The sequence below is a fragment of the Salvia splendens genome, chromosome 6, assembly GCF_004379255.2.
Source record: "Salvia splendens isolate huo1 chromosome 6, SspV2, whole genome shotgun sequence".
Lineage (NCBI taxonomy): Eukaryota > Viridiplantae > Streptophyta > Magnoliopsida > Lamiales > Lamiaceae > Salvia > Salvia splendens.
Genome location: NC_056037.1, coordinates 21,345,108 through 21,372,247, shown reverse-complemented (window position 1 = coordinate 21,372,247; position 27,140 = coordinate 21,345,108). Strand labels below are relative to the sequence as shown.

At 37.8% G+C, this 27,140-nt stretch overlaps 2 protein-coding genes across 2 annotated transcripts; one reads left to right on the top strand and one right to left on the bottom strand.

Annotated features, from left to right (window-relative positions):
* Positions 1 to 3,476: 3,476 nt before the first annotated feature.
* LOC121808574 (probable E3 ubiquitin-protein ligase ARI2) lies at positions 3,477 to 6,610 on the top strand. The gene is made up of 7 exons (XM_042209128.1): positions 3,477 to 3,740; positions 3,909 to 3,941; positions 4,457 to 4,736; positions 4,830 to 5,310; positions 5,464 to 6,006; positions 6,078 to 6,232; positions 6,348 to 6,610. The coding sequence occupies exons 1-7, from the start codon at positions 3,729 to 3,731 to the stop codon at positions 6,461 to 6,463; spliced, it is 1,620 nt and encodes a 539-aa protein (XP_042065062.1). The 5' UTR covers positions 3,477 to 3,728; the 3' UTR covers positions 6,464 to 6,610.
* Positions 6,611 to 22,967: 16,357 nt separating this feature from the next.
* LOC121808961 lies at positions 22,968 to 24,173 on the bottom strand. The gene has a single exon (XM_042209517.1). The coding sequence runs from the start codon at positions 24,171 to 24,173 to the stop codon at positions 22,968 to 22,970; it is 1,206 nt and encodes a 401-aa protein (XP_042065451.1).
* Between the last annotated feature and the right edge of the window lie 2,967 nt (positions 24,174 to 27,140).

Sequence of the window (27,140 nt, the reverse complement as noted above, 5' to 3'; positions counted from 1 at the left end):
TGAAGTTCAATGCATGAGATCTACGATTACATGACTGTTACCACCTCGCATGTTAGTCAGTTTACTTAATCTGGGATTTTCGGTTTCTAATCTTTGCAATTTTAGCTTTTAATCTTGGATCTCGATTTGTAGAAAGTGTTGATTTTTATTGTTATTCATGGAGTTTGTGTTTATCTGAATTTGGTGCATACTTGTTGGAGAAAACAACATCCACATCTGATTTGTGGACCACTTTTGGTTTTCAGCCACTTTACCTTTTGTCCTTCTAATTTTGTCAGACTTTTGGCGGATCTGGCAGTTCATCAGCCAGTTCGGTCGGAGATCCGTTTCTGTCACTGTCCCCCATTTTTAGTAAACCTTCACTTTTCACATGCATTTTAGTGTTACAAACCAGCTTTCCATGTGTCCAACCCGATCCCGATATGAGACCGTCTCACCAGTCAGTAGAGTATAAGTCCACTTTTGAGTTTTGTGTCTAGGTAGAACCTCAACCCAAGCGTTGTAGCTAACCAACCCTTCCAGATTATCACCACAATTGCATTTCGTATTCATCCATCTTTGTGGGATTCGACCCTTGCTCCACTATACTAGCCAGTAGAAGTGAGTTGAGGAAATTGTTGATATCAGGTTTACAATTAGGTTGGGAATCACTTCCTGATCAGTTGAATACACGAGCCTGCATAAACCTGCTCTTTCAGTATCGCAGATTGCTTGCCTAGGTTGTCATTTTAACTATGGTGTCACCATAGTGCTCTGGTTTCATATTTCATATTGCTTAGAACCCTATGTTGAATTGTTTGCCTATATATCACAGATTGTTTGCATATGTATTGTATATTGCATGCTAATTGTTGTCACGTTGTCATTTTAATAGTGATGTCACCCTAACACACTCATGTTCTACAATATTTTTTCCATCATTCACTATATTTTAATTATTAGAGTTTGTATACTAGAAATCACCTTTCGAGTGATTGAATACTGTAAAAACTGTTATTTTATATTCCAAGGAATGAAACAGATTATTTTTGTGATAATGTTATTTTGTTTTACATTTAATGGATGTTTATTGCATATTTAAATGTATAAGAGACTTAACAAAGTCTAAGTCTTTGTTTTAGTAGACCGGTTGTGGGCGTTGTCCACTTTAAGGTAACACAGTCAGTTCTGAACAAAGAAAAAATAAGAATTTCACAACCCAGATAGGTCTAGACTACCTATCGCGAAAGGTTGCAATGTTAGTCCGCATATTTCTAAGCCTTACTGAAATAAGATGACATTGGTATGGTAGAGCACTGAATTGGATCTAACAGCGTGACAAGTCTTTATTCTATCTACTGAAAGACGAGGTCTTGATAATTATTTATTTCTTAATCAATGTACGTTAGCATTGAGCATACGATATTGATTATGCACTATTTTGACTTACCAAATGGTGCGGGTTTTTCGCAACCCAATAGTCCTGGTATATTTGGTAGTGGTGATTAATATCTAGCGGTGCTAGGATTGCTATTATATTGAATCGTGCGCGAGGTGAGTCTCGTTTGATAATGTCCTCAAGAGGAGCTCGAAACAAGGCTTTATTATTCGGAACCTAGCTAGTTGGAGTTTGATCACTCTATGAATAATAAAAAAAATGTTTCTTGCTAAGTCCACTCTTGGAATTAATAAGATGTTAATTAATTAAGTCCATAGCAGACACTAATTAATTAATGAATGTTTCTATCTTAAGCGCGGGAAATGAACGACAAATAACGGAAACCCGGATTACTTGTAATTTCAGATTTGGATGGGCAGTGCAATATTATTTCTTTAGTTGTTGCTAATAATATTCCAATATAAGCTTGTATTAAATTGTGGGTTCAATTTAATTAGAGAAAAACTAATTGGGGAGGCCATATCCAAAAGCTTCCGTAGATCATTGACTGGGCCCAATGTGTAACTTAATATAAATAGGAGAATAAAGGAGACAGAAAATACACAAAATTATTTTCCAAAATTTTCGTCCACCTCCTTGTTCACATAGGGGACGATTTTTCTCTCCTCCGTGAGATAGAATTCTATCTTCTTTATTTAAGTCCTAGTATCCTGGTGAGATCAGCCCACATTGATATCAACATACAGTTTGGGAACCAGTCAGAAGATCCGTGGTCTAGTACTCAACATCTTCACGAGGAGAAGACACGAGCTATCTTCGATTCTTTGGAGAATCACCAACGTAAAATGTCTAATCCGTAGAAAAACATGTTTTAGGTTTCAATTACGCTAAAACATGATTTAATTCAAGTTGTGAGCATGATACATGTGATAATTGCGCGAATAGAATTTGTCTAAATAATATGCTAAATAGATTAGAATTATTATGTAATTGATTTATGATGCGCTTCCGCTGCCAACCCCTTCATTAATACTATCTTGTACTCCCGCCATTACAAGGTAATTGATGCATTTCTTTTAACAACAAGATTTTAAAAGTTGATGTGCTAAAGGTTAAATTGGAGAGAATAAAGTAGATAAGAGAATAAAGTATGAAAGAGAAAGATATAGTCACTCCATTCTCAAAGAGTAGAAAATTTTGTAAATGACAGTTTTGTTATGCAATTAGTAAAGTAAGAAAGAGATGAGAAAAAGTAAGAGAGAGAAATAAGATAACCCAAAAAGGAATAAGACTCGATTACCTTGGGACGAATGGAATATAATACTACCTCCATCCCACTCAAGATGTTCACATTCTTGAGTAGCACGAGATTTTAGGATGAGTTGTTAGTTTTGAGTTGTTAGTTGAAATAAGTAGAAAGAAAAAGATAGTTGAATATTTTAATGAGGAGAAAGATTTATTTTTAAATATAGAAAGTGAACATCTTGAGTAGGACAAACAAAAAATGATAGGTAAACATCTTGAATGAGATGAATTATAAATTTAAGGTAAAATTGTCATTTAAATTAAAAATTTTGGTTGACTTTTGGTCAATCCCATTTCTTATTAAAGTAGCTAATTAAATCAAAACTTTTGTACATTTCTCAATTATACCATGCTATTAAAAAATTGATGAAATTTGTTGCTGACATTTTATACTTTTCGTCATTATATCTTCACTATTTACATATCTAAAATCGACCATCATGATATAGAACAATGTTAAATTTATCAAGAAGTTAATAAAAATTTATGATTTAAATGATAAGTTTCATTAAAATTTTCATTGTACGAGACAATTTAGAAATGTGCAAAAATTATGAATTCATTAACTAATTTTATAAGTTATGGGATAAACAAAAGTAAACCAAGTTATGAATTAATTAGCTAATTTTATAAGTTATGAGATAAACAAAAGTAAACCAAGTTGTGATTTAATGGCAATTTTCACTAAATTTTATTATTTTTGCTATAGTAATTCGGCGGCTTGAATCTTGATCAGTTGTCCAACCGATCCAATCATCCAACCATTCGAATTGTTAACCAATAGCTTAGCCAATCCACTGATTTTTAAAATATTGCCAAATAGCTGTAGCATAGAAATATTTGGGTCTTTCAATCCCAAAGTCATATTCTTAATTTTTAGGCAAGACTTCAAATCCAAAAGTAGTTGGATCCGAACATGATTCGGATCAACCCTAATTTTCCACGACACAACCTGTTTTAAGTAGCCTGTATGAAAAGTGATTCTGTGAGTGATCATAATCTAATAGGGGGGTTGACTCCATGACTTAATCTCGGTGCTGTTCCCATGGGTTTGAAGGTTTCTTCTCATATTTGATCATCTTTTTCAAATTCATACACTTACTTGTATTAATAGAGGCTAATTTATTTGTTGTGGTTGTAAAAGATGATAACAGAATTATTAGAATGAAACGTGCCCGTTTCGTTTGAATGATTTGGGTGTCCCTTTTTTTTGTAATATTTGCAGGTGATCAAAAGAGAGTCTCTCTGGGCAGCTCAGGTATGTAAAGTTTTCATCTTTTTCTTGAAACTGCCTCTGTTTGAGTGTGATAATATATCTGTATCTTAGAGTATCCAATTTTGTGATGTAGTATGTCTTTTATTTGCTTTTAGTTATGCTTTCTTGGAATTTGAATTTGAGGCTTTAAACTACTCCCATTAGAAATGAAACATTTGCTTTTCAGGCACGAGAATTATGTAGTGTTGTTTTGTGAGTTAACGAGGTGAGAATAAAGTAAGAGAGATGAAAAAGTAGAAATGATATTGTTTCCATTTTAGAAAACATTTCTTTTTTTTATAGGACAATCTAAAAAGGAAAACGTTTCGCTTTTAATTGGATAAAGGGAGTATTTCGCTTGAAATGGTATTTAGTTGCCTACAATATGCATATATCTCTAGCTCTGTGTTTTTGGAAATTTGAATTTAAGTGTGAGATGTATTTTCTTATAAAAAAGAGGATGGCAATGGCATTGCATGTAGTCCGATTCGATGATTGAGTTTTTGTGATCTTCACAGAGGGAAGATTTGAGGAAAGTGATGGAGTTGCTATTGGTGAGAGAACACCATGCTAGAACTCTTCTCATTCATTACAGATGGGATGTTGAGAAACTGATCCCAGTATACTTCGAGAAAGGGGAATCTCGTATGTTTTCTGAAGTGGGAGTCACTAGGGATGAACCTGCGTTTGTCACTCAACATGAACCTTCCTCTACATTGCTCTGCAACATTTGTATGGATGATGTGTCTGCAAATGCCGTGTCGAGAATGGACTGCGGTCATTGCTTTTGCAATACTTGTGAGCTTTACATCGTTTTCGATACTCTACTTTTGATGTTTCTAGTTTGGAATTGTGGGTAACCCAAATAACCCTTGTTGGCCTCTCTTATAGGTTGGACGGGTCACTTTGTTGTCAAGATAAACGAGGGCCAAAGCAAGCGGATCAGGTGTATGGCCCATGAATGTAACACTGTTTGTGATGAAGCCACTGTTAGAAGCTTAGTTAGTGAGAGACGCCTTGATTTAGCTGAAAAGTTCGACAGGTTTCTTCTCGAGTCGTATATTGAGGACAATAAGTTGGTGAAATGGTGTCCTAGTACACCACACTGTGGGAATGCAATAAGGGCAGAAAATGATGAGTTCTGTGAGGTGGAATGCTCTTGTGGTTTGCAGTTTTGTTTCAGTTGTTCATCGGAAGCCCATTCTCCTTGTCCGTGCTCTATGTGGCAGCTCTGGAAACAAAAGTGCCACGATGAATCCGAGACAGTTAATTGGATTACTGTAAATACAATGCCTTGTCCCAACTGTCACAAACCAGTTGAGAAAAACGGTGGCTGCAACCTAGTTCGTTGCGTATGTGGGCAATCGTTTTGGTAGGATTGCTCTTTCTGTGAAAATTATCTTACACATGAACCCACTCGTCTGATTTGATCTCCTCTATATGTGTTTATGCTACACAGTTTTTCTGATGTTGGATTATTTTCTTTATCAAAGTAGTGTTTGATTGTTTTTTTACCCTGGTTTAGTTGGCTGTGTGGCGGAGCTACGGGCCGTCACCATACTCGGTCGAGTATTGATGATCATAGTTGTGGTCGATATAAAGACGTGGAGAAGGCCGAGCATGCAAAAAGAAACCTATACAGATACGTGCATTATTATAGCCGTTATAAAGCTCACGCAGACTCCTTTAAGCAGGAATCTCAGCTGTGGGAGATGATTGAGGACAAAATATCAAATCTGCAAGCAAGGGACTTAAAATCGAGAGATTTCAGCTGGGTTACAAATGGGCTTCGCCGGCTACTTACATCAAGACGGGCTCTTTTATACTCACATCCTTTCGCGTTCTATGCTTTTGGTGATGACTTCTTTAAGGATGAGATGAAAGAAAAGGAAAGTGGGCTGAAGTGGCATTTTTTTGAGGACCAGCAGCAGCAACTCGAGTCGAATGTTGAAAAGCTATCTGAGATTCTTGAGGAGCCGTTCGATGAGTATGGTGACGAACAAGTCAGGCAGATAAGGATTCAAGTCATAGATTTATCAGTGATCACTGATAGCCTCTGCAGAAGAATGTGAGTCATGTTGTTGAAGGCCTAATCTTCTAAACATCAAATAAATTCATAACTTTTTCCTCGTTTTACAGGTACGAGTGTATTGAGAATGACTTATTGGGCTCACTTCAACACACTGTTCAAATTATTGCTCCATACCAGTCTAAAGGCATTGAGAAGGCAGGAGAGCTATCTGTCGGATGGGGCGCTCAAGTAAATGACAAAGGAAAAGGCCAGAAGGCGGATGGTGAGTGTTTTGTGTAAACCATTTCAAACTCCTGTCAACTGCTGTTTGGCAATGTGAGGATCATTTTGGCAGAATGAGCTGTGTCTTCATTCTTTTTCGACATTGTTCGTTGCAGGTGATGCGATGGTGATCAGCCAGGCATCGACTTCGGAGGAGTCTGCACTGATATTGTGGAAGCACCCTACATATGAAGGCAGTGTGACTGAATTGGTTTCTCAACTTTTTTGCTAAGCTTCTTACAATTTTACATGAGGTATGTGATGCAGTACTAAATCTACATGTGTAATATTTTCTTCTGATTCATACAATGATTTGGTCTGTACATAATTGAAGGATTGAAGTTTTTGTATATAATAAATATGACTCAGTTGTTACTTACATGGAAATGTTTATATCTGGTATTAGTATTTTTCTTCTTGTAATAAATCAATAATGAATTTTGTATGATTCTTAAATATATACACTATTCACTTATGATGCTCCATAATTATAGGTGCGGCCGTGTTGATTGCATAATATAACTAAAACATCAAATTGATAATTATATTGAGATCTTGAGCCATAAAATTAAAAATTCACTCTACTCTCTAAGTAACAGGAGATCATATCAATGTCATGTCTGTTGGATTCTGGGTATTACTAAGATACAAATTTGGCGGGGAAAAATTTCACAGAAAATTAGGAGAAAGTTATACAAAATAAAACTGAACAAAAGAAATACAAAACTGTAGGAAAGAGTAAGCCGAGTCGAGGAGTCCTCTTTCCGCAAGATGAGATACGTGTCGGTAGTGCTCTCGGATTAGCGTGTCGTCCCCAAAGGTAAAACGGCTTCGTCCCTGAAGTAGCAGCCCCGCTAACTGCAGTGCTCCGGAGAACTGGATAATGGCTAGGGTAGCGCTTTGACAGAAGGACAATGTAGAGAGGGAGAGAGCGTGTATGCAGAATGCTTGAGTGTGTTGCGTGTTGGAATGCAAGGGATACACGCCTATTTATAGGCTGAGTGCACCTTCACGGGGTGTTGGAGTCAACAGACATTATGTCTGTCATCAAGCAATTTATATTATCCAGCGGAGGTTACTGTTGCACTAGCCGTTGCGGGAGCTGAAGAGTCTCATGCATCTGGACACACTAGACGACGGGGTCCATTTGGTACCCGCTATGCGTCAGGGTCCAACGACGTGGAGGTGGTCTAAAAAGAATAGGCGGGGCTCGGACCACGCCTAAAACCTGTCCAAAGACCACCAACAGACCAAGATACAAGTCCAAGACACACGATGCACGGCTCTATCGCCCATGTTAGGCCACGATAATTATTACACGTAATGATCCATCTTATTAAGTACCTCTTCAAAGAAGTTTATCATCCCCGATGTGAGATCATAATTAATCATTTGGCTTTTGTCATAGCTCCTTTTTAACTTTATTGTGACCAGCTTTAATATATTATTTCTTACTCACCGGGAATTAGGTTTGAGAAAATGAATATAGTACGGTCATCTGCTCAGAACGTAAATCAATGCTTTTGCATTTAATTTCACAAAATTAAATATTTCTATCTCATTTATTATTGGTCAAAGTCCTTTGACCAAGCATGATTCCAACAATGTCATAAGTAAACAAATTAATTAATCTTTAATTATTGTGGAAGCGCCCTAGATATGAAGGCAATGTGAAGTAATTGTGTTCTCAACTTTTTTACTAAGCTTCTTACAATTTTACATAAGGTATGTGATACAGTACTAAATCAACATGTGTAATATTTTCTTCTGATTCATAGTATGATTTGTTCTGTACATTTTGTGGATTCCACTAATTGAAGGATTAATATTTTTGTATATACATAAATATGACTCAGTTGTTACTCTGCTTTCCATGGAAATGTTATCTGTGGTATTATTATTTATCTTCTTTGCAATAAATCAATAGTGCATTTTATATGGTACTTAAATAGTTAAATATATACACTCTTCACTTATTTCACTTATGGTGCTCCATAATTATAGGAGTGGATTACATAAAATAACTAAAATCTCTAAGTCACAGGAGATCATATCAATGTCATGTCATCAGTAAACAAAATAATTAATGTTTAATTATTATAGTAATAACTAATTAATTTAAAGAATCATAACTTAGTTGGTAAACGCATCTCTTTCATCCGATAGGTTGGAAATTCAAGTTATCACGAAGAGTAGTGAGCAACTAGTGTTTTAAAAACGGGACCGAACCGTCCGGTTTGACCAGTTCAACTACAAACTGGGTGTTTTTTGGTCCGGTTTAGGCATATACACCAATGGACTTTTAGACCATTTTGAACAGAAAAATCGGCCTGGTTCATCCGGAAAACGGCATCCGGTTGAACCATTTTTTGATTTTTTTAAAAGCATTAAAAAATAATTTTTTAAAAATAATAATAATACAATTTCATTTCATAATGACCATACTTGTATTGATGAATTTCACAATTGTACACAGATCTATAGTCCAATTATATAAACCAGTTTTTAATTTTATAGTATAAAAAATAGGGTGAATGTCACTAACTATACCAACCAATGGATGTCTACATATTTGTGTTCTAATATGAGTACAATAACAAATCGACTCATAAATATAATCTTTGCAAATATTTCATGTCCGTGTTCTATTGACTGAATGCGACCCTGTTTGTATATGTAACACTATAAGTTTGGATTAAAGTGCCTGATTTACAAATGTTAAATTTAAAATAAATAATATAAGAAAAATGAGTAACAATGTAATAAAAAAGATATATGTGTTGATATTGTTCTTCATGTATCTCACCTCGCTCTCCTTCTAGCAGGGAAAGGACAATTTTAAATGCCAACTTTATTTTCAAATAAAATTAGAGAATTATTTTCTGTTATTAAATCATAATGGTACACGACATATATATACATCTCCATTCTTAATGAGTGAAATTTCATTATCCAAACTACAATCAATTTCATTATTAATGCAATTGACTATCTATATTTGCTAGTGCAAGTTTAATATTTTTAGTTTTCATAATAAAAATAATTTGTTTGCTTAGCTTTGGTTTGTGAAATTGATTTGGCAATCAGCTGCCCGAGATTTGTCTCGCTAACAGCAGGCATTAATTGCAGTCATGAAGCATTGATTTAATAATTTTGGCTTTCAATGTATAAACTATAGCTCACCAGTTTCAATGGAAATTTTTATTGTTTATTATAAATCAACTAATATCGATGCTTTCTTAAAGTATTTAATTGAGTATGTCTGTGAAAAGACTGATAATATTCGGCATCCAATAATCAATTAATAATGTAACACTATTACAAATTAATCAAATAGTCAATGTTGTTTGAACCTCATAGCTAGAAACGACAAAATACTTGAATTTAATTCTTAAATATGGGTTTCATCTCTTACAAAATTCAAGACCTATAAGTTAACAATTATTACAAATTTTTGCAACCAGTTCGTTTAGTTATGCGTTATGTCAGAGGAAACTTTGTTTTATTCCTGGTTTAATACTAGTACAGATTTTTGTTTTATCTCTTGAACGTCAGACTCGAAATATCTACCTTACCTAACCTAATTGGTAAAACTGTAAAAGTTTCACAATAGATATGTGCTTCAAAAAATCCCTAATAACAAATACTCTCAAGAGGATATTCGGTTTGCAAAATTATATCTCAAAATTAAATATATAGTGTATTTGGTTCATGAGATTCAATCTCATAACTTAATCATAAATGGATAATCATAGGATAATTAGTCATAACTAACCCCTATAAGTAAATTAATCTTACAACTTAATCTTAGATTATACGACTCAACTATTGGAACCGAGAAACTATTTTCTACATCCACAATTTTTCTGCTCCAATTTTTATTCAAAAAGTTTGATTTGTCCTGCTTGACATAACTCAAACCGAAACGATGGACCAACTGATCAAATATAATCCACCTAAGACAAACCATAGGTAGTAGGCATACCATATTTAAAGGTGATTATAATAATTGAAATATAAAGAAATGAACTATAAAAATGATATTTAAATAATATAGGATACATAATTAAGATATTTTGTGAAAATAAATTACAACCGAGGTACCTGAACTATATTTTATTTTATTTAAGATACTTTTTCATTAGTTTTTTTTTACCTTTTTTCCCTTTCTTTACTTTTTTGCATGGAAGGGTAGTTTAGTACATCTAATATATTTATTCCTCTCTTTCTAATTTATTTGTAGGTGATGAGACTCGTTTCATGCATGTGTTCTGTGATAAAATTGCACCCAAATCTGTAAATCTAATATGCAAATATAAGTCAGGTGTGTGAAATTCCGCCATATTCAGAAGATTGAATTGATAAGTTGGGCCAACGAACGAATCAAGAAATGAAGTCGAAAACCTGTATTGTTGAGTTGATCAAGTCAGAATTAACCGGAGCCAGCAGGAGTTTTCACATAGAAGATAGACCTATGGACCCCACCAAAAGCCAAGGGCAGGAATGACAATTGGAGAGGACGGTACCCTAGGGATCAGAGCCCTACGCCTCTCTATATATAGAAAGCCCAGCGCGAGTATGAGGGGGGACGCTCGCAATGTCCATGACGATCTTAGGAATTCAGCTCTCTTCTAGGGCTAAAATGGAAGCTCATTTCACTTCATTTTCATGATTTCCTTCACACACACACAATTGGTTCATATTCTAGTTTAGATTAGTAGTGTTTTGGGTGTTGGTTTTTATTACTTAACTTACTTGGGTTCTGTAATTCCGCTTTGAGAAGGAGCGATGAAACAATTTCCAGTTTCTTCTGTTTACTTTCAGTTTACGCTTGTGTTGCAAACTCTTGACCTTTTGGATCCAGTAAATTTAGTGTTATGATCTTAATTCCCGTTGCAATGCTCTGTTATTATGCATGAATTCTCTGATCTATGTTTGATTTCCTATTGACGGTGCACATCTTAGCTTAAATGTTTTGTTGCAGTTTGATTTGGGTAGATCTAAGTCTTCGATTCATGTTTTGTCTAGTTGCGAAGAATATTAAGGATAAAGTGTTTTAGGATGTTTAGATCTAGTAGATGAGTTGGTATTCCTGCATGATCATGGGTTAGTTTCCTATTTACGTGAGTTTAGTTTAGTTCTTATGGTCAGATTTAAATTTACAAGTTGTTATGATAAGATTTCTTGTTCGTAAATATTCAGATCTGATTATGCTCTGTGTTTTCCGTTGATTCCGTGGAGAAGATGCAGTTGTTAGAAAAGTTTTACTTTATCGTACGTTTTGTAGGAGAGTGACAGTCGTCTGCTTTATTCTGTTTGTCTATTTCAGGAAATTACATGGTAAATTGATCATGTAGATTTTATTTTGTTTAACAAGTGGATCAGTTTACTTAGTTCAGTCTCTCAAGTCAAGAATCTCATCTTAACCCACCGTAGTGAAGCGTGGCAGCAACCATTCCCTATACTAGTTAATAGTATTGTGGGTTAAGGTTTTGAAAGCGCTTTTGAACACTCACTCAAGTCGGATCTAAGTCAGGTTGACCATTCTGAATCTCCACTGGATCCACTCACCGGCAGTTTGCAGGTAGAAGACATCCATCTGGCAAGCTGGATCCGTTTGACGATTTAACTTGAGTAATCTAATGACAAAAGAAGAGCATCACAAGCAGAGCAAAAGAGGGGACCTTTCAATAGGTTATATCTCTCCTATGTCCCAACTCTTCCAATTTATTTATGATTTCTATATTTTCTCTATCTTTTCTTAATTTTTTTTCTTATTTAGTTCATTAATCTCTCTTAAAATTATTAGATATACTTCAAAAATAATTAATATTAAAGTAATGAATTAAAATAATATATAACAAAAAATAATTTAAATTTATATCATATTTTAGTTTAACTAAAAATAATAATTCGAATGAATAATAATATTATATAATTATTGTTAATGAGTAAAGACAAATGAAAAAAAGAGGGAAAAATAACTCTTTCAAATACTCCCTCCGTCCCACGTTACTTGAGGCGTTTCTTTTCGGCACGAGATTTAAGAAAGTTGTGTTTAGTGAGTTAAATAAAGTAGAGGAGAGAATAAAGTGAGAGAAAGAAGAGAGGGTAAGTAAAAAAAAGAGTAAAGTAGGTGAGATTAGATGTTTTGTTTTTAGCCAAAAATAGAAATGACTCAAGTAACTTGGGACAACCCCAAAAGGAATACGACTCAAGTAACTTGGGACGGAGGGTGTATTATTTTATAAATATCTAATTAATAATAATACGTTAACTATAACTTGAATTTTGATAAAAAAATTGTACTGTATAAATAATTGAATTTAAGCACATGCGAGAGAAGACAGACGCGGGGTGGGGGAACGCATTGACACATACACACCCCTTAGGATTCAGCTCTCTTCTAGGGCTGAAATGGTAGCTCAATCTACTCAGAACTCCTGATCCCAGTCACATACACACTTGGTTCTTAGCTTGGTTTAGTTTAGCAGCGTGTTGGTGTTTGTTTCATTTCCCATCTTTTGGTTCTGTAATTTCACTTTGAGAAGGAGCGAAGAAACAATTTATGTTTTCTTTGTTTACTTTCAGTTCATGTTTTTGTTGCAACTCTTGACCGTTGATCCAGTAATTCAGTGTTATGATTTCAATTCCACTTGGATTTCTCTGTTGTTATGCATGATTTCTCTGATCTACTTTGATTTCCTATTTACGGTGCATATCTTAGCTCAATCCGTTTGTTGCGGTTTGGTCTGGTGGATCTGAGTCTTGACTCATGTTTGTTTGATTGCAAAAAAAATTATGGATGATATGTGTTAGGACGTTTAGATCTGATAGATGGGTTTGAACTTCTGCATGATTATGGGTTAGTTTCCTATTTATGTAAGTGTAGTCTAGTTCTTAAGAGCAAATTTGGATTTACAAGGTGTTCTGATGAGTTTGTTATTATAAATGTTTAGATCTGATTATGCTCTGTATTTTATGTTGATTCCATGAAGAAGATGAAGTTGTTAGGAAAGTTTTACTTTATCGTACGTTTTGAAGGAGACTGACAGTCGTCCACTTATTTTGATTGTCAATTTCAGGAAATTTAGTCCGTTTAATGAGTGGACAAGTCTAGTTAGTTTAATCTCTTAAGTTTAGAATTTCAACTTAACCCACCGTAATGAAGCGTGGCAGCAGCCATTCCCATTCGTATCCGCAATCAATGTTAAACACATCATCTCTGTGGGATCAATCATTACTTCCCTAAACAAGTTAATAGTATTTTGGGTTAAGGTTTTGAAAGCGCTTTGAGCTCTCACTCAAGTTGGATCTAAGTCAAGTTGACCAGTCTGAATCTCCATTGGACTCACTCAGCGGCATTCCGTAGGTAGAAAGCGTACACCCTACCAGCTGGATCAGTTTGACAGTTTGACTTGAGCAATCCAAAACGACAAAAAAATTGCAATATACTTTGGTATATATATTGTTAATATTTTCTTCCTTTTGTTTTCAGTGGAGAGACAGCTCAGGGCAGCGACAGTAAAGTTTCAAGTGTCATTATCTTTGTGGGTCAAGCGTTCCCCCTCCTGTTGTAGCCTAAGGGACTACTGGAGCAAGAGATCACATAGATGGGCAGAGCATCTCAAGTTTTGTTTAAAAATTTTAGTTTGAATTTTGTGAATAAACTCTTTGTTGTTTTTTTTTCCCATGTTTGAAGGCACTGAGTTTAGGAGGCGGACATACTACTGGAGCAAGAGAACACATAGATGGGCGGAGCATCTCAAGTTTTGTTTAAAAATTTTAGTTTGAATTTTGTGAATAAACTCTTTGTTGTTTTTTTTCCCATGTTTGAAGGCACTGAGTTTAGGAGGCGGACAGAGGAAGTAGGGAAACCAAACGTTGCCCAACCAGAACCACTTCCGAGCCAACTGAATGACCCGGATGCCAGCCGTGAAGAAAGTCAGGACATCACTTTCATGAGTCCGCACGAATCAGTAGCTTACCCCAAAGGAGGTAGAAACCACCATGGTTGGCAATCAGGAAGATGATCCGGAGATAGGGTCATTCTATGCCCACGATGGGAACGAACCAACCCATGATATCTCCAAAACCTCCAGTCAAAAGGCAATATATGTTGAGACAGACCTACTAGCCATATTACCTGTGTTCTTGGGAACCAGAGCTGAAAGTCCAATCAAGTTCTTGCATGAGTTCAGCAAAATTTGCAGGGTGCAGAAAAGGCCAAATGAGTCAAGTGAGGAGGATTTCAAGCTAAGGTTCATTTCCTTCACTTTGAAGGGCGAAGTATATACTTGGTTCAAAGGGTTATTACCAAACACCATCAAGTCATGGCCGGAATTCATAGAGGAGTTTCTCAACCAATTCATAGACAAGTGCACTCCGAAGAGAAATCAGAGAAGTTACCCAAGGGTATGATGAGAGCTTGAGCAAATATTGATACAGATACAGAGGTCTTTTGGATGCCTGCCCGAATCACAACATGTTAGTGTTGGGATTTGGAGCCCCTTGCACAGCGGAAGTCATGCAAAAACAAATACATCAGATCTACAGATCTATTTGACCGATTATGGGATTAATTATCTACATGTTAAACAATCAATTGCATACAAGAACACACAATTAATGTAAAAGGAATTAAAACCTAGTTCATGAATTTCCTACGGTTTAGAATTACCGATCTGATTCTCCAAAGAATCGACGATTGCTTGCGCCTTCTCCACATGAAGATCTTCGTACTCAACCACGAATCTTCTAATCTGTATCCCGAACTCAGAATATGACCTTTGGGTGGGCAAAGCTTATCAGAATCGAAAAGGGCTTGATTAGAAAGAAGACAGAATATCAGTTTTCTCAAAAACTGATTTTTCATCGACTCCCAGAGGGGAGCACGAAAATTATGAAGTTCATTCACCCTAAATCTCCTTTCTAATCTCCTTTTATATTGAGTTATAATGGGCCAGATTAGGGATCCATGGAGATTGGACTTGGGCCAAACCTGTTGGGCTTTTACTAATTAAATTGAGCCCCAATTTAATACAAGTCCGACAGAATATTATTATCAGCCACTACAGTAAAATAATATTGACTGCTCGTCCAATCCTAAATTACGAGTAATCCGGGCTTTACCTCTTTAATTTATTATTTCCCGTGTTTAAGATATAAATATCCATTAATTAATTTAAGTCTGCTATTTGACTTTAATTAATTAATATTTTTTTCCAAGAGTTGTCTAGTTCAAAATCTTTATTTATTATTCTGGAATAAATTCCAACTGGTCGGGTTTCTGAATAATAAAATATTTTTCGAACACCTCTTGAGGATATTATCAAACTGGACTCACCCAGCACACGATTCATTGCAATAACAATACTAGCACCTCTAGACATAGATCACCACTACCCAAGATATCAGGATTCTTGAATTGCGAAAAATCCGCACCATTTGATAAATCAAAGTAGTGCATAATCAATATCGTATGCTCAATGTTATGTCAACAATAATTAAGAAATAACAATCACCGAGACCTCGTCTTTCAGTAAATAGCAAGAAAGACTTATCTCAACTGTTAGATCCTTCAGTGCTATACCACACCAGTGTCGTTTATTTCCTAAGGTAAGGAAACATGCGGACTGACACTGCAACCTTTCACGATAGGTAGCCAAAGCCTATCTAGGTTGTGAAATTCTATTTCTCTTCTACAAAGGACCGACTGCGTCACCTTCTGTGAACGTCGTTCACGACCAGTCTACTATGTTGAAGAATTAGACTTGTTTGCTTCTTATACATTTAAATGTTTGAGAAACATCTTATAAATGCTTAAGCAAACACCAATGCGATAAAATTACTTCTTCTCGCCTTGGGTTAAAAGTGGATTGTAGAGTTTAATGTATACAAGCAATTCTATCCGTGCAACATGCTCGAAATATGCTTTTCAGTATACCAATCCTAACAGTTAGAGATGGAGGTCTATTCACGGTTCTATGAGGGAATGGATGCAAGGAGTAAGGGCCTTGTGAACTCGTCGAGCGGGGGAAATTTCTCCCAACTCCGGTCGAGTAAACCTAAGATTGTCCTGGAAAAACTCCTGAGTACAAAAAGAGGGTACGATGATACATTAGAAACTCTTCCCCAAGAGAATGAGATGAACACTCTCACGATGGATAGTGGCATGCAGCTGAAAAGCCGAATTGACAAACTTGAGGAAGTCTTCAGTTCAGTGCTTGAGTCAGGCTATCCACAAGTTCCTTCAATCAAACCTCATTTCCAGACTGATCAAGTGAGTCATCGCCAGAATAAGGGAGATTTTTGGAGCTCAAATAGGAGTTGGAATCCTAAGGAATTCCGACATGAATACCTTCATTATGGAGAACAAGAGAGCAGCCAAGCCCCATCTCAATGGAGTTGGCCTGAGGAGAACTCACCTATCCCATACCCATCAGAACCATATCGAATTGCGACCCAAATGTCCACATGGCAAATGGGATCCAAACCACCAACCTCACCCTGACTTTCACGTCTATGAGCCCAGTCAGCAAGCTTATCAAGCTAACTACCCTAGCCACTATCCACTCTTCCAAGTTCAACCCCAGAGCCCATGGTCCCCCGAAGCAGAGGGTTATATCCCAACGTGGCAAGGAGGGGACTGGCAAACGCAAGATCCTTAGCGTTATAAAAGCCAATCTTGTCCTGATCAACATCAATATCAACCTCAACCGCAGCAGAGTCCTGGGCCACCCTTAGTTGTGAATCATTACGCAGATTCTACAGAAGAAAGGATCGGAGGATTGATCATATCCCAGCAGAGCATGAGGCATTGCTTGAAATCAAATGATGAACTGACACTGGAGATGCAACACACGTATGATGAACAGAAATCTAACATGGCTGAAAAGATTAAGCAAGTCGCCCTGCTAGCTGATATAATGAAAGGGATACAAGAGGACAGAGCAAAAGCTAGGGTGAACGAGAAGAAGGTAGAAGAAGAAGGTGTGAGTGAGTCTGAGGAGAAGGATCCATCAAATGTTGAGCAAAAGTTAGAGGACTCACTGGAGAAGCAAGAATGAGTAGGAGCCATTGAGGCCGAACAAAAGTCGAGCGTCGCTGATGCACTTTTTATTAGCACTATAAATACCAGCAAGTATACAGAGTAAGAATAGTATAGCTAAAGGTTAGTATCAGATATCGATCACGGAGAAAGCAAACACAAATTGTCTATCTTCTACTAAGACTTAATTACTATTTGAAAAACCGGAAAATTGGAAGATTTTTAAAACCAATTAACTTTGAAAACAAAGAAACAACTAATCGTAGATAAATCACAGAGATAAAAGTATAGAGATAAGGGAAATTCCAGGGATGTGCTTCCACAATTATGGTTTTACAAATTCCAACTACAACACCCTAGCACAGTTCTTACTTTGATAGAACGAGTCACCTAGCTTATGCTCATGCGATGCAAGCATTGACAACGAACATTAGGGTTGTCAATCCTAAATATGTAACTCCTAGAAGCTCCTAAGACCCTTGAAAAGTCCCCACTCTCAATTAACAGTATTGTTTTAAAGGAAGCTAATTGTAGTGTCTATTAAGTGGATCTAACTCGCCAACCTCCTCTTACGATTATGCAGCAAGTTATATTAAATCATCACCGAATGTGTCACTCAAACGTGAAGTATTACAGAATAAATTAAGGTAGAAATAAAGTAAGAATAAATGGATATTAAATAGAAATAGGAATTGTATAAACCAATAAAAGTTACTAACACATCCCTAGAATCCTATGAGTTTAGTTACACATGATTGGATAAGCTAAAAACATAGATTGAAGGTAAGACAATGAAAACATAAGAACTAAAGCAATAACACCCAAAGGTTGAATCCTTGTAGCCTTGATGATCTTGAATCCTTCTTCAACTCCTTGCACAATGAAGCACTCTAACTTATGAACTCTGGAAGTATTTTGCAAAGAGAAGAACTTGTTTTTGATGAAACTTTAGGGGCTATTTATAGGGGAGAAATCGCCCCTTCTCAAATAAGGAAAAGAGTTGTAAAATATGGTAAATCTTGGAGAGAAAGTAGGGCAAATTCGCTCGCTGCTTTTTCCTGGTGGGCCGCTGCACCTTGGCCAGCGGTCGCCATGAGTTGGTCCGAGGCTTCTGACCTTTGGCTGGCGGTCGCTGCATTTGTTTCACCGGTCGTCATCATCATTTCGTAACTCTCTGGACTCTCGGTAACGGTCGCCACGCATCCTCCAGCGGTCGCTGGGCGTGTCTTGACTTCATGCACAACTTTTCCGGAGCGGGCCGCTACTGGCTTAGCGGTCCGCTAGCAATGTTGCAGCTGACCGCTAGATATGCAGAACAACTCTAGAATTCCAACTTCGCGTTTTGACTCCCTTTTAGGCTCAAATACGCACATTTCTCACAAAACATGTCAAAATACCAAAATAGATAAAATATGCAAATAATTGACATGTAATGCAACTTTGACATTAAAAATGGACCAAAAGATGGCCTTAAAACCGTGCAAAATCTGAGCGTATCAACTCTCCCAAACTTACATTTTTGTTTGTCCTCAAACAAAACATAGAAGACACAATAGACGCACGGAATACACAAGGACTAGACGCCATAATTGCCTCAAAGTATGGAATAGATAGATCAAGCATGTATTAACGTAATCAAATCAAGCAAGGCTTATTAGTGCACTTTCATTACTAACTCGTGGAACACCTTGAATTCATGCACTCACATGTGGCAAACTTTCAAAGATGGGAAGTGTTCTCTCACTCTAAAAGTGTAAATGGCAATGTGTATCTAAGCACTCAAATCATGCATCATGCAAAGTTTACCATAGGCTTGTTCAAAGTCTAATCCTTCCTCTACTAGATATGATTAAACATCAAAAGTCCGAAAGATCTTTATTTTTTATTGTAATGTAGGCTCTTTGGTAGGTGAGGAATATTTGGCTAAAAAGTGGCTAAAAAAAAATCCCAAGTAGAGTAAGATAAACTCCACTTTTCATATAAACCCAAGACACTTTTTACAATTATTGTCCTTCAACTCACATTCCCAAATCTTTGATATTTCTTTTCCTTTTCTTTACAACCTTCTTTCTTTTTCTTTAACATATGCATCCTTTCTACATTAAGCACAATTTTGAATTTTTCTATACCTCACAACTTGCACTTTTATAACTTTAAGCACACTACTTTTCACTTTTCACAATTTCCCCTTATTTCTCCAATTCATTTATAAAAGATAAAATAAAAGCTACACTAACCTAATGAATTGTCCCCATTAATTTGGCTTCAAAGGAATAGGCTTAAAGGGTCAAAATTGGCGCCAAAGGGATAAAAAGATTTAAATTTTTTGAAAAAGGTCAAAATTTTTGGATATAAAAGTAGGTAGAAAAGATGGTCTAACATCCTCCTAAATCAACTTAAACACTATGTAAACTTAGGCAGACTAGGAGCAAGTTCAAGAAACATGTACATGAATGCAGATAAATCACACATGAAAGAAATTAAGGCTCAAATCTCACAAGGGTATAAGCATGATTCAAGGCGAACAAACAATTCATTAATTATGCACCTTTTTACCAAACCATCAAATCAAAACGTCAAGCCATACTTAATCAAAGATGAAAGAACTTTATATCATAGGCAACTCGGTCTAATGTGTCCCTAAGCATACGTGTTTCTAAGTTCTTCATGTTATGTTCATGACAAGGATTCAGCTTCGGGAATTTTGAAAAACAAAAACAAAAACAAAAACCTAAGCTCACGGTCCCCCACTTCATCCCCCCAAACTTATTTACAACAAAGTGTAAAATAAGTTTGTAGAGTAAGTAGGGACGTGAGTAAACTAAGAAAGCGATAAAGATACCTTGAAATATTTCGCATAGAGGTTGGACGGGCGAAAATTTAAAAAGTTCAAAAAAATTCGCGGATGGGCACTGTGATTGGCCAGCGGACCGCTACGGAACCGCCAGCGGTCGCTGGGCAGAGTCTAGAGACTCTCTGGGCGTTCCCAGCGGACCGCTCCGCAAGTGCCAGCGGTCGCTGGGAATGGTCCAGAACCTGCGAAAATCTTCAATACAGTAGAAAAACAAAATCACACAAAAACTAAACTTAAAAACTGTAAAGGCGTTGGGTTGCCTCCCAACAAGAGCTCTTTTAAAGTCATAAGGGCGTTGGGTTGCCTCCCAACAAGCGCTCTTTTAAAGTCATTAGCTTGACTTTTACCCCTCTTTTCACTCCCTGGGAGGTTCTTCAAGTGCGACTTCCTCCTCCATCACCTTGTCCGAGCTATAGTACTTCTTCACTCGGTGGCCATTTGCTTGAAACAACGTTCCATCCGAAGCTAGCAACTCAACTGTCCCACTATCATAGAGTTTCTTGATCATGTAAGGACCGACCCATTTGGACTTCAACTTTCCGGGGAAAAGAGAGAGCCTAGAATTGTGCAACAAAACCACATCCCCCAAGGTGAGCTCTCGTGGGCTAATCATCCTATCGTGGTAGGCCTTCATCCTCTCCTTGTAAGTCGACAAGCTATCATATGCTTCCATTCGAAACTCGTCTATCTCATTTAGGAAGAGGCGTCTTTCCTCGCCGGCCTTTTGGAAATCTTGATTCAACTTCTTTAGCGCCCAAAAGGACCTATACTCCAACTCAAACGGCAAATGGCATGAATTTTCCAAAAATTAAATGATAAGGGGACATACCTATAGGAGACTTTTATGCGGTACGATATGCCCACAACGCATTATCCAAACGGAGTGTCCAATCCTTTCTATTAGTGCTCACTATTTTCTGTAGGACAGACTTGATCTCCCTATTTGCAAGCTCGGTTTGCCCATTGGCTTGGGGGTGGTAGGGTGAAGTGACTCTATGCTTAACTTCATACTTGTCCAACACGTTGTATAGCCACCTATTGTTGAAGTGAGATTCTCCATCGCTTATGAGAGCGCGGGGTATAGTATCTCCTAAGTATAGTATCTGCACATCTTTTGAACAAGTAGGGCTCGCCCCAAATATAAGATCTAAGATCTCTATAAAATTTCTTCCTTTGATAAGGAGTAAGATTGGGAGGGTGTACCTTGGCTGCTAAATATTTCACAATGTCGGCATACCATGGAAAAGTGGCCGGAGTGAAGAACAAATGCTCGTCGGGGAAGACCTCATTGATTTCTATTGATAGATCTCCCCCATCCACCGGGTGCTCCAACCGAGACAAGTGATCTGCTACTACATTCTCACATCTTTTTCTATCTCTTATCTCCACATCAAATTCTTGAAGTAGTAGGATCCACCGAATGAGTCTTGGCTTGGCGTCCTTCCTTGCAAACAAGTGCCTGCTAGCTGCATGGTCAGTGTAAACAATGGTCTTTGTCCCAACAAGATAAGCTCGAAATTTATCAAAAGAATAAACAATAGCAAGCATCTCCCTTTCCGTGGTCGTATAATTAGTTTTTGCAGAATATAAAGTTCTACTAGCATAATAAATGACTCTAATATTTTATCTCTCTTCTGTTCCAAGGCAGAACCAACAGCAATGTCGTTTGCAAAGAGGCTTAGAGATTTTCGAGAAATCCTTAATGAATCTCATATAGAATCCCGCGTGCCCCAAGAAGCTTCTCACGGCCTTTTCGTTGGATGGAGGTGGTAGTCTCTCAATGGCTGCAATCTTGGCTCTATCAACTTCGATCCCTGCAGAAGATATTTTATGTCCTAGAACTATACCTTCTTTTACCATGAAGTGACATTTCTCCCAATTAAGAACAAGGTTAGTTTCTACACATCTCTGCAAGACCTTAGCCAAATTTTCAAGACAATGATCATCAGACTTCCCAAAAATGAGAAAAATCATCCTTAAAAACCTCCATCACTTTTTCAATCAAATCATGAAAGATGGCCATCATGCATCTTTAGAAAGTAGCAGGAGCATTATATAAGCCAAAAGACATCTTCCTATAAGCATATATCTCATAAGGACAAGTAAAGGTAGACGTATGTTGATCCTCGGTAGCAATTGCAATTTGATTATAACCAGAATAACCATAAAAAAACAATAGTAATCATATCCCCCTAATCTATCAAGCATTTGATCAATAAATGGCAAAGAGAAGTGATCTTTCCTAGTGGCTGAATTTAACATCCTATAATCAATGCAAACTCTCCAACCCGTGGCTACTCTCGTGGCAATCATCTTACCATCCTTACCGGGCACTACGGTCATCCCCCATTTCTTAGCTACCACCTGTGTAGGACTCACTCATTCACTATCCGATATGGCATAAATGATCCCTGCATCTAGCAACTTGATTTTCTCTTTCCTCACTACATCTTGCATAATAGGGTTAAGTCTATGCTGGTGTTGCACACGAGGCTTATGCCCTTCTTCAAGTAAAATCCTATGCATGCATGTGGTCGGGCTAATCCCCTTCAAATCACCAATAGATCACCCTACAGCAGACCTATACTTGTTTAGCACACACAATAACTTTTCACATTCATTTTCACTCAAGGCAGCGGAAACAACAACCGGGTAAATGTTATCCTTCCCTAAAAATGCGTACCTGAGGTGTTCTGGGAGTGGCTTCAATTCCACCTTAGGTGGTCCTCGTGGTTTCCCCAATGCTTTCTTCCTCTCTTCCTCTTGTTCCGGAGTGCGCAATGGCAAGAATGCGTTCCCCTTTTGAGAAATTATTTTGGGGAGGACCTCGAGTTATGCAATCATGGCACAAACATTATCCTCACATGTAGACAAATCAGTGGTAGGAGTGAAAGAATTAATGAGACAATATTCCAAAGGGTCCTGAGTTTGGTGGTATGTGACTTCCACTTCCCCCACACAATCCGTGACTACTTGGATGACACTACACTCTTGATAGCCTTCTGCTCCTTCCTTCCCATGGAATTTCAAAGCGTCATAGATGTTGAAGGTGATACTTTCACTATGCATCCGCAGTGTTAGCTCCCCCTTTCGAACATCTATCATGGCTCCCCCGGTGGCTAAAAATGGTCTCCCAAGTATTAAAGGCACCTTCTTGTCCTCCTGCATATCCAACACAACAAAGTCAGCGGGAAAAATGAATTCTCCTACTTTTACCAAGACATCTTCTACAATCCCCCTCGGTGTTGTTGTGTTTCTGTCCGCCATTTGCAAGGTAATCGAGGTGGGGCAGATGTTGTCAATGTTGAGCTTTCTGTAAAAAGATAAGGGCATTAAATTAATACTTGCTCCAAGATCACACAATGTCGTACCTTCTACATTATCACCCAAAACACAAGATAAAGTAAAACTCCCTGTATCTTTGTGTTTGGTGGGTAATCCCTTTTGAACTATAGCATTGCAATTCTCTGTTAAGCCCACTGTCTCGTACTTTCCCCACTTCCTTTTCTTAGCGACCACATCTTTCAAGAACTTGGCATAGTTAGGCATTTGTTGAAGCCCTTCCACTAGTGGGATGTTGATGTGGACTTTACTCATGACCTCCAAGAACTTGGCAAACTGGGCGTCTAACTTTTTACTCTTCAAGCGATGGGGATACGGATAGGTGACAGTGCTGGGAAACTGTGAATCTGGGGACTGTTGCTCCGGTAGCGGACAACTACGAAGTGGTGCAGCGGCCGCTGGCGATGGTTCTGCATCTATGTCCGAACCGGGCTCGGGTGGCTGGGAAGCTTCTGGCGGACCGTTGTGGAAATGTGCAGCGGGCCGCTGGATTTGATCAGTGGCTGGCGAGTCACCAGTCGGCTCTTGTTCTCTCTCCTTCCTTCCCCTGCCTAAGTCCGCTGCTTGTGGTGGCTGGTATGTGGTCCCACTGCGAAGCTGCACGGCGTGACACTTTCCTTGTGGATTGATCGCTGGTAAGCTCGGAAGTGTTCCTGGAGTGTGCTTGCTCCCTATTGTAGTGGCCATAACCCCCATATTGTATTCCAACTCTCCTACTAGTGCCGCCAGATTTGCTAATCCTTGCTCTAATAGGCTGGTTTCTTTCCAAGTTGATCAACCTGTGACTAGTCACCTACCTATTTTCTTCAACCTCAGTGATGCAAATTTCTAAAAGTTCCTCCCATTTGGAGCGAGGTTGCTCCTCCATACCTGCACATATTTCAGAATTTTCATTAGCGTAATAATCTTGTGCATCGTATGAGAAATCAAAATAGTCTGGGTCATAGTGTGATCCCCCTTGGTCGGGGCTGTAACACTCTTCGTAATACCCTCCTTGCTACTCATCACTTTAACCATATGGACTCTCCATTCTTGTGAAAAGATCCATTAAAACAAAAACCAAAAAAATAAAAAAATAAAAAAATAAAAATGAAAGCAGTAAAATCCAAAGTAGTAAAATTGTCCGTTTGAAGATATCAACCCAGAAGTGAATTGTTGTCCCGGCAACGGTGCCAAAAACTTGATGCACTTTTTATTAGCACTATAAATACCTGCAAGTATACAGAGTAGGAATAGTATAGCTAAATGTTAGTATCGGATATCGATCACGGGGAAAGCAAACACAAATTGTCTATCTTCTACTAAAACTCAATTACTATTTGGAAAACCGGAAAATTGGAAGATTTTTTAAAACAATTAACTTTGAAAACAAAGAAACAACTAATTGCAGATAAATCACAGAGATAAAAGTATAGAGATAAGGGGAATTCCAGGGATGTCTTCCATAATTATGGTTATACAAATTCCAACTACAACACCCTAACACAGTTCTTACTTTGATAGAACGAGTCACATAGCTTATGCTCATGCGATGCAAACGTTGATTACGAACATTAGGGTTGTCAATCCTAAATATGTAACTCCTAGAAGCTCCTAAGACCCTTGAAAAGTCCTTACTCTCAATTAACAGTGCCATTTTAAAGGAAGCTAATTGTAGTGTCTATTAAGTGGATCTAACTTGCCAACCTCCTCTCACGATTATGTAGCAAGTTATATTAAATCATCACCGAATGTGTCACTTAAACGTGAAGTATTACGGAATAACTTAAGGTAGAAATAAAGTAATAAACCAATAAAAGTTACTAACACATCTCTAGAATTCTATGAGTTTAGTTACACATGATTGGATAAGCTTAAAATATAAATTGAAGGGACGACAATGAAAACATAAGAACTAAAGCAATAAAACCCAAAGGTTGAATCCTTGTAACCTTGATGATATTGAATTCTTCTTCAACTCCTTGCACAATGAAGCACTCTAACTTATGAACTCTGGAAGTATTTTTCAAAGAGAAGAACTTGTTTTTGATAAAGCTTTGGGGGCTATTTATAGGGGAGAATCATCCCTTCTCAAATAAGGAAAAGGGTTTCAAAATATGATAAATCTTAGCGAGAAAGTAGGGCAAATTCGCTCACCGCTTTTTCCTGGCGGGGCACTGCACCTTGGCCGGCGGTCGCCATAAGTTGGTCTGAGGCTTCTGACCTTTGGCTGGCGGTCGTTGCACTTGTTTCAGCGGTCGCCATCCATCATCCCGTAACTCTCTGGACTCTCGGTAGCGGTCGCCACGCATCCTCCAGCGATCGCTGGGCGTGTCTTGACTTCATGCAGAACAGTGGTCGCCCGGAGCGGGCCGCTTACGGTCGCCAGCAATGTTGCAGCGGACCGCTGGACATGCAGAACAACTCCAGATTTCCAACTTCGCGTTTTGACTCGCTTTTTAGGCTCAAATATGCACATTTCTCACAAAGCATGTCAAAATACCAAAATAGACAAAAATATGGAAATAATGGACATGTAATGCAACTTTGACATTAAAAACGGACCAAAAGATGGCCTTAAAACCGTGCAAAATCCGAACATATTAGTCGTGCCTCTCATAGACGACATGACATGCAAAACTCAAAAAGAAGTGGATGATGAGCCTCAAAAGAAGGAAGAAAAGGACACAAACATCGTGAAAAACCGGAGGCTTCATTATTCTACCTCCAAGCAAAAAACAGAGCATATCCTAGAAGACGAAACAGAGAAATTTGTGCCTTAGGTAGAAGGAGAGAATGCGCAGGCAGAGAGACCACCTCCAGTGATTGACAAGCCTGATGGATGCTACGAGGAAGAAGAGCCAGAGCTGAAGGAGGAGAGGTCAAAGAGAAAGGCTCCAATGTTTACCTACTGGTTACAACTAGAGCCATGGCCTGAACCATTCAAGGTGGATAAGTCTTCTGACACTGGACTGCGACCCAAGGAAAAGAAGAAAATTCAGGGGACTTAAAAGAATCAAAAGAAAAAGTGGGCTATCATGGTGGTAATGTACCTTCAGAAAAAGTTGGTGGATAAAAAGAAGAAAAGTTATCTCAGGATCTAAAGTTGAAAATTGTACCCAGCACAGTTTGCTGATATCTGAACTGATCAAGTTGAAGAGGAAGCTCTACACACTTGATCCAGTTATCTGAATATGGCGGCAGGAACCGAGGGATGGACGACTGCGAAGAGGAAAGGAAGCTGCCGATAAATGAGCACAAGGGTGCAATGGCTACAAGTAGGGCAGAAAGTACTACTCTTCCATTTTTGGTAGGAATCGACATCAATCAAGCTCATACAAGCAAGGACCAACCAACAAGGGAATCGATCTACCATCTCCTGGGAACTACAAAGTTGAGGGGAGTATCCTGATCTATAACTTGTTCTTACTATTCTACCTAAAAAGACGATGGTAAATAAATAAGGGTATGTGTAGCGGGAGAAATTCCACTACGCACATTCAGCCTGGTCAAATAAATAAGTGCTCGTTGGACAATACTCAGAAATCCACTTACTCAGCTCAATACACATGTATGAGCAAAGCACTTGATCAAGTGGATTCTGAGAATTGCCCAAGGCTGAGAATAAATGTTTTTATTTATGCTTTATTTTTAAGACAATCCCAAACAAATTAATTTCAGAAA

Bases quoted from the DNA above. Each gene is read 5' to 3' on its own strand.
- LOC121808574 (XM_042209128.1), top strand. The intron at 3,942-4,456 runs GTATGTAAAGTT...TGATCTTCACAG, and splicing joins AGTCTCTCTGGGCAGCTCAG to AGGGAAGATTTGAGGAAAGT. The intron at 6,233-6,347 runs GTGAGTGTTTTG...TGTTCGTTGCAG, and splicing joins AAAAGGCCAGAAGGCGGATG to GTGATGCGATGGTGATCAGC.
- LOC121808961 (XM_042209517.1), bottom strand. From the start codon at position 24,173: ATGGGGGTTATGGCCACTACAATAGGGAGCAAGCACACTCCAGGAACA.